At 43.3% G+C, this 17,148-nt stretch overlaps 1 protein-coding gene across 1 annotated transcript; it reads right to left on the bottom strand.

Annotated features, from left to right (window-relative positions):
• Nucleotides 1-353: 353 nt before the first annotated feature.
• On the bottom strand, nucleotides 354-17,059 carry ear (ENL/AF9-related super elongation complex transcription factor). Its single transcript, XM_065443522.2, has 6 exons — nucleotides 16,920-17,059; nucleotides 15,954-16,131; nucleotides 14,444-14,667; nucleotides 11,011-11,130; nucleotides 5,070-5,249; nucleotides 354-2,747 (listed from the first exon to the last, which is right to left on the bottom strand). Exons 1-6 carry the CDS (start codon nucleotides 16,935-16,937, stop codon nucleotides 1,302-1,304), a joined length of 2,166 nt encoding a protein of 721 aa, XP_065299594.1. The 5' UTR covers nucleotides 16,938-17,059; the 3' UTR covers nucleotides 354-1,301.
• Nucleotides 17,060-17,148: the final 89 nt, after the last annotated feature.

The following is a 17,148-nucleotide window of genomic DNA, read 5'->3' as shown; positions in this document are numbered from 1 at the left end:
CAGGAAGATATCTTGTAACAATGAAAAAACAGTATAAGATGAGAAAATTTCTAGCAAGTCATCATCATAATCATCATTTAGTGACTTTTTGCTAAAGATGAAGTGTTTGGGCCACAGCTCTACAATGGTTAAACAAGAGACTACCACTGCTGCTCATGAGCGCATAATCCAGAACAGTCAGTTATACATGTTACAGTGATTTAGTGCCTGCCTATGCTTTCAAAAGAGTTGAGCCACAGCTTCAGAGAGAGCTCAGCTGATGCCCTCAACCTTAACCTGAAATCAGAGCTGTGCATCAGATTGTGCCCGCTACCACCCCTCTTAGCCAGAACAACCGATAAGCACTCACAAAATTAAGACAACAACATGCCATATTTATTTACAGTAACTTAGGAATGGGCATGAAAGCACATCAACTTTATATAAACATCACTCTGTAGCATTTTTCATTGGAGCACTTAAAGTCATACTGGAAACAGATGAGTGAAAGATGACCAAAATGATAAAAAATTAAAACTTCACATGTACAAGTCTGAGTGAGGGACCAGGTAGCCCCAAGAGGTGAACCAGGAAGAGAGACAAGTGATAAGGAAAAAGGCATGAAGAGAGCCAGTGACAAATGTAACCTATTGGAAACGAGAACAGTGGAAGTGTGATGATGATGATGGAGAGTCAAGACATTGCATTCTTCCCAACTAGCACACAGTGAGAGAAGAGTGGCAATACACATGAAAGAAGATTCCATACACAAAATATCCTGCTTCAGCACCGGTCAAAACAATGTGCTCGCCAAGCTCTTCTTTACACTTAGAAAAAGCTACAAATGACAATATCTTCATATACCACACTGACATTGATTAATTTGGGCTGCGTCTGAGTGGAGCTGCATTTATCATTACTGCTCTTGCTAAGTGGGAGCTCTTAGGAAAATTCAATTTTCAAAGATGACCTTTTCCATGGCCTTTGTGCAGCAAATTTTGCAGGAATCACTGAAAATACCGACAAACAAAACTGTCACTGAACCTCCAGCTTTAGCAACTCAATACTTTTTTCAGTTTTGCAAATGATGAACCCCACTGCCAATGGATGAATGCTGCCACACAATTTCAACAGGTACAAGAGCTGCACATCCACAACCGGAACATTGCACATACTCCCATGGGAAACCCCCCACCCACTGTGTGTCACCACGCCTGCGTGGCTGAGAAGCGAGATCCATGATATGGGGCAGGAAGAGCGTGCTCTTTGGTGATGAGAGGAGATCCATGACCACACTGCGTCACCAAATAACAAGGAATATTTCACCTGCCGTTAAGGCAAGCCTGTAGCCTCTCCAAAGTCATTTTGTCCAGCGCGCACAGGTCAAAGTCAAAGGATTCTTCGGTCATCTTGTATAGGCCTGTGCCCTCTACAAGGTCCACCACTGCTTGCAGCCGACGCGGATCCTCTAAGGTGAGGATTCGTTTCTTGAGCTCACGAAGCTCCTGAAGATGGTCGGTTGTGGATGGTGGTGGTGGAGGCAGTGCTTTTGCAACAGGAGCAGCGACTTCTCGTGCTGGTGTTGGTGATGCTGATGGGCTAGACAGTGGTGATAGGAGGTCTTCCTGCTCCATTTCGAGCATGAGAGCATTAAGTGGACCCCTTGCAGGGGCTGCCGCTACCTTAGGGCTATTTGATTCCTCAGAGATGGGAGCAGGTGTAGGCGCAGGCGCTGGTGCTGGTGCAGGTACAGGTGCTGGTGCAGCTGCTGCAGGTTGGTTCGTTGTGGGTACTGGGCTTGGATCTCGAGGTGGTAGGGCGGGAGGTGGTGAAGCAGGCAACGGTAGCAATGGTGATGGCAGTTTTTCAGGTGGCTCTGGTGGCTTCCGATCCATGTGCTCGGGTGGCTTTTTGGGCGAATCTTTTGGCCGGTGTGACTTGGAAGAGTCCTTTTTCTTTCGCTCTGGTTCTTGAAGTCGTGGCTTCTTGGGAGGAGGTGGCGATGGTGGACGGCGTGGTGCAGAAACATTCTTTGAGCTTTTCGAGGAACTGGGTTCAGCAGGTGCAGGTGGTGGTAGTGCAGATGTCTTGTGAGCGGGCTCCTTTTGAGAACTGTGCTCTTTTGAAGAACGCTCCTTGGAGCTTTTGTCCTTCGTCTTATCCCTATGCTTCTGGGATGACTTCTCTGCTCGCCTTGAATCCACTTCAGATGGCCCCTTGCTCTCGGATAATTTAGGTTCAGGAACTTTTGCTTCCACTTGTTTTGGTTCTGGAACTTTTGGTTCAGGTGCCTTGTGTTCAGCCTTGTGCTCGGCTTTGTCTTCGAACTTGTGGTCACCTTTGTGTTCAACTTTGTGTTCAGCTGCCTTGTGTTCAACCTTGTGGTCACTTTTGTGTTCAACCTTGTGCTCAGCTGCCTTGTGTTCAGCCTTATGTTCAGCCTTACGCTCAGTCTTGTGTTCAAATTTGTGCTCACCCTTGTGCTCACTCTTGTGTTCACTCTTGTGCTCAGCCTTGTGTTCTGGTGGCTTCTGCTCTGTTGCCTTGGCATCAGCCTCTGTTGTTGAGGAAAGTTTTGGGTCACGCGATTTATCCCGCTCTTTGTTTTTCTCTCGTGACAGGTCTTTATGCCGTTCTTTATCCCTGGAGCTGCTTTTGTGTTCTTTGCTGCCAGATGAAGATGACAACTTATGTGAACTTGTGCCACTGGTACCACTGCTGCTGTGACTTTTGCTTGACTTGGACTTAGACTGGCTGATCTTCTGCTCCTGCAGCATAGGAAAGGAGAAATAAAACACTGTGAACGATAGAAAAAAGGAGCTATTTTATGATGAAGCAATAGCAGAGACAAATCATAACTCGTAAAACCTAGGTACACAAATGAATAAGGCAAAATACTCGCAAAAATATGCTTTTGTTTAACATACACCTGCAGTTTGACATCACATTCCACTGAAAACATTAAAAATGAGCAATTAGTCCTGTTTATTTGTGCAAGGCTGGCTTTAAAAAATCTCTAAGCTGACTTTATAACCATGGAAAGACAAGAAATAACAAAACACAAAGTGCGACAAGATTTAAACAATAAATCTTAGTGACTAAAGAGTCTTCTGAGCAAGAGATCAAAAAGCGATGCCTTATTTATATGCATAATGAACATACTTTTCTTCCAGAAAAGGCTGACATCAATTTGAAAGGAGGTTACATTATGCAACGGGAAAAACTCTTGACAGGCTATTTTTCTAGGAGTTAAAATTCTAAAAAGTATGCAGATCCCATACACTGTGGGAATTGAATGAAGCGAAGCTTTCTATACTGTTTGCTTTAATTGACGATAATTAGCAGTGATGTTGACAGCCAATGTGTAATTTCTTCAGCGTTTAGTCCAATACAAGAGTGGTGAGTTGATGTTAAATGTTACCTTGCGTACACAACTGCTATTTGTCAGCATAGTACACAGAGCACACAGGGAGACGTGTTTGCTTGAGGCATTGTTGTGCACCATTATTCATTATCTCTGACAGGGTTGAACATTATCATATCCTCACATGGCACATCACACTGTGGCGGCAGAAGCGCCAAACTTTAATTGAATTATGTGGCTGTACGTGCGAAAACCTCAATAGGATTACGAGGCACCCCTTGGTGGCGGACTCCGGATTACTTTTGACACCTTGGTGTTTTTTTAACGTGAACCTAAATCTAAGTGCACTAGCGTTTTTGTAGTTTGCTTTTGTTGAAATCCAGCTGCTACAGCCAGGATTAAACCGTGACCTTGACCATAACGGTAAAGGTAGCAGTCAATGCCATGGCCATCAAGCTACCACGGCGGGTGCAGAAAAGTTGATTTGATGTGTGACCACTTCCGCAGTGTTGCATAGACCCTATGGTGTTTTAAAAACGGCTTTACGTCTACACACCCTGCGTCAGTTGTCCGCTTGACAAATTTGAATGATGTTTATTTTTCAGAAATAGCAGAAGTGTACCGTATTGTACCTTCAGTTTACCTGCAACCGCCGTTTCGTTGCCTTCTCACGTCATCTTTACCCTTCCACACCCTCTCCCCCTATACAAGAACTGCAAAGTGGCAAGGCTGTTATAGCCTCTTTTCGCAACTGTGTCGGTTCTACCCATTCTCTGCCTCCTCTCTGTAACTCTTCTCCACAGTTCTATCCACATCCCCTCTGGACTTGCATGTTAGTAGAAAGGTAAGCGCTGCAGTTTTTGCAATGCTTTTGAGGGGGTTACTGGGTAATTAGTAATTACAGCTGTCAAGAGGCTGATGTGGTGACACCCAGGGAGCTCCAGAGGGGATTGTGCCCATGCGACGGGATGTAAAGGCCCAAACGAGTTTCTCTTGTCGACTTTCCTCTCTGCCACGCTCCTGCTATGTATATGTACACACTCTGAACCCCCCCACTCCTCAGTCTGGTTTGTAAGAACACAGCAGTAGGGCAAAAGTTGAAGGAAGAGGCAAAGAAAGCTTCACTTTAAAATTGTGACACTACATCTGCGCAATGATGAAAAGAGTCACTGCGAAATGACTAACGACTGGATCGCATCAATGAAAGTGCACGATTGATGAGTTCAAAATGCTTGTGTCGCCAGTGTTTAGCATCCTTCACTTCAAATCCTCCCCTCACGCAATACTCCTTCAGGAGCCGGTGAGGTAACTGAATGAATGAATGAACGAATGAATGAATAAATAAATAAATAAATAAATTAATTAATAAAAAAGATATTTGCTGCATCACGGCCCCTTCCAATGATATTGTGATGGTCCATGATGCCAGCCAATCACTCCAACATAAAGTGAACAGGTGAACACTAGCTCTGGAGGTCAGGTGCCACTTTTTATGTGAAGAAGTGATTTCTGAAGGCTAAAATTAGGGGGCACGTTCATTACACAAGTGTCTCTATTAAGTGAATAAATACGGTAGTTCAATGGAAAAATAAAAAGTATTCACTGAAAAATATGCATCCACGCATAAATTCACACTGCTAGACACAGAATACAACTTTCACCAATCAAAAAGAAAAACCGAATATAAGTAAGCCTAGGCAAACATAAATGAAATAACTCTACAAACCTTTCCTTTGGATGACTTTTCAGGTGGCATTTCCTTCTTAGCAGCCGGTGTGCTGAACAGGTCAGCCATGGGGTTATGAGGCATTGGTGGAGGAGGTGAAGATGATGATGGTGGTGGTGGTGGTGGTGGTGGTAGGGGTGGTGGTGGTGGCTGCTCCACAGGAGGGCTTTTGACCATGTCCTGAAATTTAGAAAGCGGGGGGGGGGGGGGGGACAACAACAAAACTCAAAAGATGAGGATTTGCACTCACTAAACAGCACCTCAGAAAAGAGCATTCATCAGCAAAGTTCTGTGTTCATACGAAGACTGTTTGTTTCGCTCTGTTATTGGCACCTTGTGTGCCATGCAAGCTGCTTCAAGCAAACCAAAACAATGTTACTTAACAGCAGGACCCCTACACCCTCAGCACAATACCATTTTTGAGACAAGCCTTGCATCCCACATTCGTCTGTTTCTATCAAGACACCATTACAAGCTCTGAGTATTTAAATTCTTCTCTCTATCCATAAAAAGACCATTTGAGAAACGAAGTGACAGTAAATAAGAAAAGGGGCTACACACATGAAGTAGTATGACAGACACAACAAATTTTGAAAATGCAAACATTTTTGCATAGCACCTACCAAAGCCATCAAACCAGTCAAAGTATTCAAATAAAAGGGATGGAGGTGGAAAAAAGTCGTGAAATAGCTGAAAGGGCCTATCTGCGCAAACCAGAAGCCACAGCATGCAGAATATCACTGGTTGTTGATTAAATCTGCTACTAAGCGTGTCCGCAAGGAGACAAAGCATAACATCGAGATTTACAACACCCGCTAAATTAGATGTCAATAAATCGATCAGTGTCATTCAGCACAATGGTCAGCCTACTAAGTGTGCATGCACGTTACACAGCTGCTTTCATTCAGGCCATTCAACTTTCCTTGATCGAAATATGTGCCTGACAGCCAAAACTTTAGGCCTCATGCCTTTGAGAGAGTGGCACACAAGAACGAACTGAGTGGATCATAGGTGGGCCGTGCACTAAAGGCTGGGCTTACCTACCTAAAGTGCTCATGATTGTCTAACGCAGCAGAAACTTGTAGTTATATCTCGATGTAAGAAAGTTGGTAAAATCAGCACTTTGCTTCATTGTATTGAAATTTCATTATATTGAAATTTTACTTTTATGCAAATAAGCACAGTCATCAATGAATTTTTCTTGGAAGGGGCCGCAGAACTTTCCAAATTACTGGGCAATCGAAAAAGACAAACTTCAACAAGAAAAAAATTCATTTTGTAGAATTTGAATGGTTTCATGTCGTGTCAACATCTTCACACTGGCAGTACAAGGTGAAGCCTGCAAGGCTTTCGCGTTCACTCCGCTGCTGCAGTTGATAGAGTCTATGCAGTGGGACAACGCCATGGCATGTAAGCTGCGTATGTGCTTGACTAGGCTGACAGCCATGTGTAACTACAGCCAAGCTTGGAGAGGAGCAGATAGCCAACCACTGTGACTCAACAGCTATGCCATTCCTCTGAACAACACTGTATAGCACATTATATTTTGGGCCACTGTGAAAAGATGATAAAATGCAAAACAGCAAATTACCAAAAATAGTCTTCTGTGGCAGACTGCATGCATACTTGTGGAGCTGTTCCCAACTAAATAGATGGTCCAAATTTTCTTAGGGAACATTTTTATTGTATTTCCTTTTCATGCACACTTCTGCTTTGGACTCTTGTTGTCTGCCAGAAGAGGATAGGAAAGGGGTGTTAGGATGGAATATCGAGGCATAAAAAAATATATTAAATCAAGTTATGACGTCTTACGTGCCAAAACCACAATCTGATTACGAGGCACGCCGTAGTGGGGGACTCCAGAATAATTTGGACCACATGTGGTTCTTTAATGAGCACTTAAATCTAAGTACACGGGGGTTTTCTCATTTCGCCTCCATCGAAATGCAGCCGCCGTGGCTGGGATTTGATTCTCCGACCTTGTGCTTAGCAGCCCAACACCATAGCCACTAAGTAACCACGGTGGGTTCAAGGCAGACAAATGAGGGTGATGCAGCAGGGAGGCTACTCTCCCATTAACCTGACGGTGACGGGGATACCAATTCTGCATGGAAACATAAGATTCCCCTATGGAACCCTTGACTTAAGGGAGGAGCAGTGACCCTATCAAAATGGATTTTTGAGGGAGTTATACCTAATCCAATCAGGTTGAGCCTCCTTTGATATTGTTGCGAGCACCTTCCCACTACTGTTGTTGAACCCTTTTGCATACTGCAGGAAATCACAAACATTGCACCAAGTTTCCCAGAAAATTGGGTGCACAGGCAAGTCACGTTTCCAGTGCAAGCATTCAAGCAGCCGAAAATAAAGCGAAAGAGTACGTGCAGGCCATCTAGTGTCAAAAACTGCAAGATACTTTTGCTCATGATGACTATAGCTGTCAGCAGTACACAAAGAGTTATGAACACAGTCTGATGTAATACATGCTGAGCAGCACGTGGCATTGCACATTACGCCGACAGAATCTAGTGAGGTTGCCAAAGAGGAACACCAAAAAGGAACACCTAGTGGATCTCCAAAGAGGTATGCGGCGCTGTGCCACTTTAGAGGCAGTCTGTGAAATGTTCTTGCATTTTGGTAAATGAGTGCAGAGGTGTCTACAAGTGGTACATTACTTCTCGACATCCCTTGAGAATTAATTTTTGCTCAAGCTTATGTTGAAGGAGGTATTCAACTACATCATATTCTTCCTGCAGTTTCCGCATAAGGGCACATGTGTTAAGGCTTCAAACAGATGCCCTGTTTAGGCATCTGTTCTGGGAACCCACTTGACTATGCATTCCTTGTTGGCATGTGTATTGCATGATACAGTGGTAGATCCAGAGGGGGGTGAGGGACTGACATGTCCCCTCTCTCAGAAATGCCATTCCTCCAGTGCTGACACTCGCACTACTGAATGTGCACTACCGTAGTTGTGGTTTCATGCCAGTAAACTTGGCAACAACTTTGTTCATGGCCGCCATGTTTGCCACACTGCGCGTAAAGTTCATGCCCGGAACACAGTACAGCGCCTGAAATTTCAGTTATTTCGAGTATCCATCGGTTTTAGGAGAATTGGTGGTATTGCTGCATGGAAATTCGAACAATAGTACAGGGCCGAAAAATCAGGTGCCTGAAAAATTGGTTGGCATCTGCATTTGACATTTTTGCTACCAGAAAACAGACAGTTAAACCTCGATTTAACGAACTTCATTATAATGAAATTCTTGATGTAAAGAGGTACTACTTAATTTAACCTTCTATAACTCATTGTCCATAGAACACCATGTGTTTAGAACCTCAATATAACGAAGTGCATTTATGCACAATTTCAATACAACAAAATTTCACTGGTGCCATGAAGGAATAACAAGACAATAAATAGAAGCTTGCACGGACGCAAATGCTCAAATGCTTGAATTACAGAGGGCTGCACCTCTCAAATCACGCGCCAGTGACTAAGAGCAACCGCTGAAGTGGAGCAGCAGCGTATTCTGTATGAAGTCCACGTGCGATAAGATCCTATTGCACCTTGAATGCTGTATGCTTTAGGTGTGAGTGCAAGTATGCGAGGGGTAAGCTGAGAAGGATGGTAGCTAGACGAGTGCAGTCTTCAAGCACAATCAATGAGAAAGTGAGGGAGGGCTCTTGCTTGCAGTAACACAATCAAGTGCATGAGAGGGGAGGGGGGTAAGTTGATGCGCATTTCCTTTTCTAGCGCAGGAGTGCTACACATAGATGTCAGTGAGGCTGAGCATAGACGCAGCCTGCACACACTGTTTTGAGGTGATCTGCTGCGTGTGCTAAGAGTGGCCATGCTGAGATAGCATGAATTGTCTTCCCACGCATTTAACACTGGAAGTTGCCTAGTCTCCAAGTTTCAGAGATATGTTGATGCGAGAGGCTGATGAAGCACTCGCTCCCCGCAGTCGGGGCTTTTCATGATAGCGTTGTCCCACTGTGGGCAACATGTCAGCTGCGGAGGTGGAGTGGACGCAAAAGCGTGGCTGGCTTTGCTTCGTACTGATAGTGTGAAGATATTGTCTACACGGCATGAAACCTTGTCTTTTGTGGCCGACTTTCAAATTCAACAAAATAAATTAACATAAACAGTCAAATTTCAATATAACGAAATTTCAATATAATAAAGCAAATTGCCAATTTTAGCGACTTCGCTATATTGAGGTTTAACTGTATAGAAATTTGCCCTTTTATCAAAATGAGTGCAGTCACCAATAGATTTTTTTTTACACGGGAGGGGTTGAAACATTTTCCAAATTAGCAGGCAATCGAAACAGCAAATTTGAATAAGAAAAAAATTAATTTTGTTGAATTTAAGAGTCAGAGATGAAACACGCAGTTTCATGGTGTGTAGACAATATCTTCACCCTAGCAGTACGAAGCGATGCCAGCCACGCTTTCGTGTCCACTCCAACCCGTGGCTGATAGTGTTGCCCACAGTGGGACGATGCTATCATGAAAAGTGTCGGCGGTGAGGAGTGAATGCTTTGTCAGTTTCTCACTTCAATGTTTCTCGGAACTCAAGAGATTACGCAACCTGCAGTCCTAAATGTGCGGGAAGACCACACGCATGAAGCTACGACATCTCGATACGCCAATTCAGGAAGTACACTTCCACAGGGCATGCAAGCTGCGTGCGCATTCAACCGCGCTGACAGCGATGTAAAACTATGGCAGCGCTAGAAAAGAAAAAGCCCTGTCAACGTGCCCCCCCCCCCCGTCCCCTCCTTCCTTCATGCGCACGTGATTGTGTTACTGTGCTGTGTTAAATCAAGTGCCGCGATTTGAGAGGTGCCTTCGGAAGCAGTAGCTTGTAACTCACCTGTTTAACTATCCCTGTCCGCAAAAATTGTCATTTACTGTCTCGCTATTGCTTCGCAGTGGCACTAAAATTTCGTTATATTGAATTCATGTATAAACACACTTCATTATATTGAGGGCCAAATTACATAATGTTATATGGACAAGAAGTTAACTTCCTTACATTGAGAATTTCATTATATCGAAGTTTGTTATGTCGAGGTTCAACAGTGTTTTAAGGCACATGAAAACAATAATCTGCTTCGGTATAACCAATACGACGCTGAATCCTGCATTTTCGACTTCATTATAATTGGAGAATATTCCACTGAAATAAAGCATGACCAACCAAAATTTACATATTTACTTCATGATATCTGGTAATGCGTCATATCCGTGTTTGTCATACTGTGGTTCGACTGTATGACAGGCTGCGCTGTCTGAGTTAACAGATGACTACCATGAAAAACAACAGTTACATAACACTCCTAGATAGTCCAACCTACTCAAAGGAATGCAAACATAAAACAGAAGTGCATGGTGCACAGTGTGGGATGTTGCAGCACTTGCGACTTCGAATGCTACACCAAAGGGATTTCTTTTCAAGAATGTGTGGCGGATTTACATCAATTGCGCACCAAATAATGCTTTTAGGTCCAGCATTTTGGCTGTTACAAGTTGAAGGAAATTTGTCTGTCATACCAATATTTCTGATTAGCTGAAGATCACCAAAGGGAACACTTTGCTGAGTAACTTAGCACACCAGCAGCAGCAGGTTCCACTACTGATTTTAACTGAACTTTGACATTACAAAATAAAATACAAGAATACCACCAAGTTTGCTACATATAAGAACCCCTGTGGATACAATCTATAGTGCATATGGTATGTTCGATGCTGGGTGCCTTACTGAGATATGCAGGCAAGCATTACATACTGCTGCAGATTTACAATGCCGTACAAGCAGCTCTATGATGAATGTAAGCGTCTTCCCTTTAGGAGGTGTGATAATTCCTGCAATTTCACCATGATATGTGTACCACTGGAAAACAGTGCATAAAGGAACAGAAGCGGGACATACGCTTGCCATGCGTGGTTTCTTGTGGCCTTCACTTCTGGACCGGGGTGGTGGGGCACTGCTGCGTGAAGGGCTGCCAGGAGGTGCAGGTGATGTGTTTGAGCCGGCACGGTTAGCCTCAGTCTAGAAAACACAATCAAATGCAATGTTAGCAGCTGCCTGCCAGCAATATTCACCAGCTAGCTAGCTTTATGGTAGCTAGCTACCATAAAGAAAGAAGTAGCTTGCCAGAAAGTAGTGTCTTCTTTGTACAGCACAGCAACACAAGGTGTTCCTTTAATCAATTACATGAAAACAATAGACATGCAACAGCATTCACAAATTATACAAAGCCATGGAGAGAAATAAGTAAAAAGTACTGCTTCATTACAAACACTCTCACTGCAGCCCCTTCAGGACACCATGTAGTCCACAGGAGTTTTATAAATGCACCAGACATGTAGCGTTGGGCAATGTACAAGAAGCAAAACATTGCCGCTGAAAGCTGTACAACACCATAGAAGTGTATTCAAAGCGCGATGGTGAAAAATAAAAAAAAAAACAAAAAGAAGAACTCGATGTTCTAACACAGCAAACGCCGATGAATCTACTGAAATGGTGTATTAAGAGCACACTGATTAGTGGCATGCAAGAGGTAAAAATCGGTAATAACCACTTCACATAGTTTGGGAAGTATGTACAGTGCTCACGGAATGAAACGCGTCAATTTAGGGCTAAGTAATGTGCATACTTTCGTTTCAACCGGCCGCAGTTCTTGTCACATCGACGTAATTGTGGCATGTACACTTACATCGGAGTCCTCTTCACCTTTGGTGATCAAATTCCTAGCGACATGACATGGTGCTCTTGCGTACTTTGCACATATGTAGGGTTCTACTAAATGATCCGTGTCCTATTTCATTCCGTGAGCACTGTACATGGAAGCACTGCAATGCCATGTATGGCTACAAAGGACAGTAGAATAGTAAGATACACCTACGGTTCGTCTACCTAATTCCCTTCCCCACGCAGAGCAGCATGTCAGTGATGTCTATATGCCGGCTAAAACCTCTGCCTTTCATTAAATGGTTCTCTCTCTCTCTCTCTCTCTCCTGCAGTTCACAAACTTCGTCTCTTGTTCTGAATGACTTTCGTTTTGGCTAACAGAGCTGATTCAGCTCGGTCTCTGTGGAAGGTGCACTCAATAGGAGTTAAGCGAAACTAGAGAATCAAAACAAGTGCTCGCACTGCCGTTTTCTTTTGGCTCTGTGTTTTTCATTGTCTTTTGCTCATGCTGCTAATTTGTTAGCTAGGTAAGTTCTTTGTTTAAACACAAGCCCAACTATAGTCCTTACTAGCTGCTCTTAAACAGCCAACAGTGCGATAAAGCTAAAGCACCAAAACACAGTTATCCCACTGAATACTGTGTAAGAAATCACTCATTATTATGAGTCATGTGAAATGTGTCAATGTGCAGCAATTGTTTTAATGAGAGGATATTCATTTCCTAATGGTATAGCTTCATTTCTTCACACCAGCACAATAAATAGTGAAGTCTATCAAGCAGTAGGCGTGCAAACACTATGAAGTATAAAAGCTGCTGTTACAATCCACATGGAAAGTAAAAATGGGGAGCAAAAAAACTGTATGATACTTAAAACACTGCATAGAGCACTCAAATCCAATTTAGAAAGCACTGCCGAAAAAGTTGCATAGAAAATGCTGAATGAAAAATTTCTGGCAGAGCCCCTCTAACGATGAATGTCAACGTTCGTGTGACTAACATTAAAGCAATGTAGGGACACACCTTGTTAATACCGCCAAATTGCGTCATGTACGAGGCATGTATGCAGCCGGATGGAGTCTTCTTCCTCTTCGAGCTCTCGCTGCTGCTTGTGGCAGCTGCCAGTTTGGCCAATGTACACTTATCCCTGTTTTCTCAGATGGACTTCGATTCAAAGCACTTCCTTCATTTAACTGAGTTGAGTGCAGTTACCACTTCTGTCGAGGTGGAGTGGCGAGCAGAGGAGTTAGTACGGCTGAGCAGAATCTTATAGATTACATCTAGGACCAAGCAGATGAATATGGTGTGTAATGCTATAACCGCATTAACATAGACTGTCATCTTCTTCCTCTTTGAGCTCCCACTACTGCAAGTATACGCAAGCAGAAGTGACCCAAGTTGGCATCAAAGAGGTAGAGGTTCACTGAACAGTGGAACATAACCAGTGGCACATCCCTAGTGACCGAAGTTGCCATCAAAGAGGTTCACTCAATAGCGACACATACTCAGTGTTATAGATCCAGTGACCCACGTCGGTATGATGGTCGGTTTCAAACCCGGTTCCTTCAGCACAGCAGCGCAGTGCTCTACCCATTAGATCCAAGTTGGTGGGAAAGCAGTTAGGTGTGGGCAAACAAACATACATACTACAAACTGGGCGAAGTTTTCCAAAGAATTCTAATCACATTAAAGATATCAGAGACATGGACCAGAAGAATGTATTGGTCCTATTGTCAGTCTATTGTTCCTGAGAATCCGGCTGTGTTCTTGGGTTCAGCACTGCTGCAGTTTTATTTGTGGGAGAATCAGATCCTTGTTGTAGTTTATTTTCGACAAAAGAAAAATAAAGATACAAATTCCTTTTATTGTTTTTCTGCTCAAATTTCTTCATATCCTGCATTAGAGCAAATGAAAATCAAGATTTTTATTTCACTCCAGTTTTGCCTTTACAAGCTTAAGAAAGAAAAATAGGGTGTGTTTTAAAAGGCACGTAAGAATACAAAATATCTGCAGTGAGATATCTATCATATTCTGATATCTCTAATGGCTATGCTTTAGAGTAGTGATTGCAGTCATGGTAAACCTTCTCTTTAAACTTCTGGGATAACCTGACCATGACACAGTCATAATAAGCAAGAGGAAGACCTTCGAAATTACTTGAACCAGGTACACTTATTCGGGCAGGTTGGTATAGGTAGTTTATCATGCATATTGCAATATGCTGTGCTTGTCAAAGCTGAAATTGTGTGAAAGGACACATCATCAGTCCATGCTTCTTAGACCTCATGTGCATTTTGTGCACAGAAAAGAAAGGATGGGCCGTAGCCTCAAGACAGCTCTGGATAAGACACTCGTCATACAAGCTCAAAATTACTTAAGTAAATGTAACTCTTGTGACACGACTAGTGGTACATTTTGAAAATACATTACATAAGTCAGAACTTTCAGTACTGCTACCAGTGGGTGTTTCTCAAATTTTTATCAGGTTCATAAACAAAGAACTCTAACAATATCCTTCCCTCAACAAAAGCGTTTGTGTCATTCCAATAAGTGCAAGAAAATAAAAGAAATGGAATTATGCCTACAGTTATGCCTACAATTATGCCTATGACAGTAGAGACAAAAGAAACCGCTGACAGTGGTAGCAGCAAAGAGCTATTCCACAGCACTCACCCCTCCTGCCTTGAGTAGCTTATGGCAGAAGTCATCAGGTGGGTTGTGGAAAGTGAGCTTCTCACACCGTATGTTGGAGATTGGAGTGCCATCCATGGAAAGGTACAGGTCGTACACAAATTTGACTTTCTTGGGGTCCTCCCGGGTGCGGAAGTACACTTCCACGGGCATGTTGAAGCCCGCATAGCCACTCTCAGACACTTGGTAAGGTGGCTCCTTCAGCACTGCATAGTGCCCAATGAAAACAGACATGTGAGCTTTCCATGCACAAAGAATCAGTAATTGTACTTACACCTTTCCTGTGTTAAAATATGCAGAACTTTTCATGTTCTATCTGATCAAAGTGTACACTGTTCTAAAATTCAAAACCCCAGCACCACCTAACACTGTCTTTAGACCCATCCTGCTTTCGAAATGAAAGGCATGTCAAGAGCATGTTCTAGCTACATCGCAATTTACATCTCCAAACTGTCTCCTTCTTTTGCCACACTCACCAGAATGAGAAAAATTAGTCTATAATGCTCTTTTGTCTTTAATTCTTCACCCCTGTTTTCTTATTGCTGTTCACTCCCACCTATCAACTACACTCCTTGATGTGTAACACACCCAGATGCCTGATTCATTAGATAGTGACCTCCAGTCAGTTTTAGAATTTGTAACTGTCTTTAACAACATATCTCTTTTGCTCAGTTCCTACAACAGTTTTCCTTATGCTAATCCTTCCCAATCAAAAGTACTGCTCACAAAATACATGTAGTCTTTGTACCAACCCTTCGTAGAATTACTTTATGATGACAAGAAAAAAAAAAGGACGCAGAGAAATTTTGTTGGGAAAGCTCATCTGACAGCATTAATTCCTCTTCACTACTGCAATCTCCATGTTTTTATCCAATCTCTGGGATTGGGACATGATTTCAGCAAAATTTATAAGTCAGACAGTCCATTTTTGATGACAGTCACACAAAGTAAGATGTGTTCCTCGGATTACTTCATCAGACATATCAATTGTATGTTAATACATCAATCAGTGAATTCTTATTGAACGTGAACAGCATGTATTGATATCATAAATTTATTATGTGTATTAGAAGTAAGAAAAATGTAGCCACATGTTTCTTTGTCAGTCTTTTTCTTGCTATCCAAGGAGAGTTAAAACTGCTTTGCTATCCTAGTGCAAAGCTTGAAAAGTGGTAAACCCAGCATTCAATTTCTTTCATTAGTCATGTCCACATACTTCACTTCCATTATGCTTGCGCATATGTGACCTTTAATATATGGTTTCCAGTAGCAGCTGAAGTTTGCCACTTGTGAATGAGTTAGCCTATACTTACGTTACTTGTTCAATTTGTATGTTTTGCATTGTATTTTATTCACCGACGGTTTCGTATGCTCGGCTTGGTGGAGCCAATGTGAAGATGATAAACACGAAACCGAGATCAAACTTGCAAGTGACAAGAGACGCGGCGGCAGGGGAGATCGTGAAACACCCAAAGCACGCAGCAGTGCGTACCTCGCTTGGGCTTGGGAAAACTTTCGTGCAAGATGAAGACGACCTTGTCGACGAAGTGCTGGATGTTGCAGCCCTCGGGTCCACGCACGAACACGGTCCAGTCGTGGGTGAAACCCTCGGCCGTCGGACGCGCACGCAGCACGGCCCGATGACCCAATTCCAGCTTCACCTCGATGGACTGCAAGAAGGAGAACGCATGCTTTACTCTGGGCCACGGCCAACACTGCGATCGAGACTGCACGCTGGAAAGCCACTGGGAACTTTCGGCGTTTCTGAAAGTAAGCCGAGCGGTGAAAGTGTACCGCATGCGTCACTGCGTGCACGAAACGCTTGAATTTTTAATGAAGCCGGAGAAAACGAGGAGTCGTTGCGGAGCACCGCGCCAGTGAGAGACATATCTCACTGGAGAGACATGCAGGGGGGCTGAACCGGGATGACCACCGACGGGAAAGAAAAAAAAAAAAAAAAGGCCCGGCGTGCCACAAAACCAACTTGGCGTATATCGTGTTTCCTCTGTTGACAACGCCTCATGTTTTGTGCGCAGTGCAGAAAGCAATGCAGCGCTAATTTTCGATCAAAGAGACACCGTGTGTAGTAATTTATCGTTTTCACGTCTGGCATTTCAAAGCGTTTGCAACTAGGAAAGCGGTGTACTCGAGCGGGACAGCATTTCCTCGGCGTTGCCTTGAAATGCCATGCTTGGGGACGTCAAAATGGATGTGCAAGCACTCGCTAATTCAGTAGCATGGCAGGTTTTTACTTGAGCGTCAAGAAAACTGACTCAAAGCAACATTCAAAAACGATTTTAGGAAGCGCGTTACCGCCAAAACATAGCGCATGTGCGATAAAAAAATAACGCTTGCAATCTGAGCTCAGTTTACACTGGACAAGACAGCCATCGAGGTTTATTTTTCTTCCTTTAGCAAAGACGCTAATATGAAACCGGCTGACTGTCGAAACGGTTACCTTCGTCGGTGATGTCATGTTGGCTGGAAACTCACGCACACGACGCGGCCATGTTGTTTAGTGCGATTATTGTTTGGATTGCATGAGCCGCCAGATCGTATTTTGGCTTCACAGCACAAAGCGCGTTATTTAAAAACATATGTAATTTATGAAACTTAGTAAAATGCATCATAATTTTAAGAATTGTCTTACATACAATACGTTTACGTTAAATGCTCTTTCACGCACG

The sequence above is a fragment of the Dermacentor albipictus genome, chromosome 1 (genome assembly GCF_038994185.2).
Source record: "Dermacentor albipictus isolate Rhodes 1998 colony chromosome 1, USDA_Dalb.pri_finalv2, whole genome shotgun sequence".
Taxonomy (NCBI): domain Eukaryota; kingdom Metazoa; phylum Arthropoda; class Arachnida; order Ixodida; family Ixodidae; genus Dermacentor; species Dermacentor albipictus.
The sequence above is the reverse complement of the archived record's forward strand: the minus strand, read 5'-3'. Positions and strand labels throughout refer to the sequence as shown.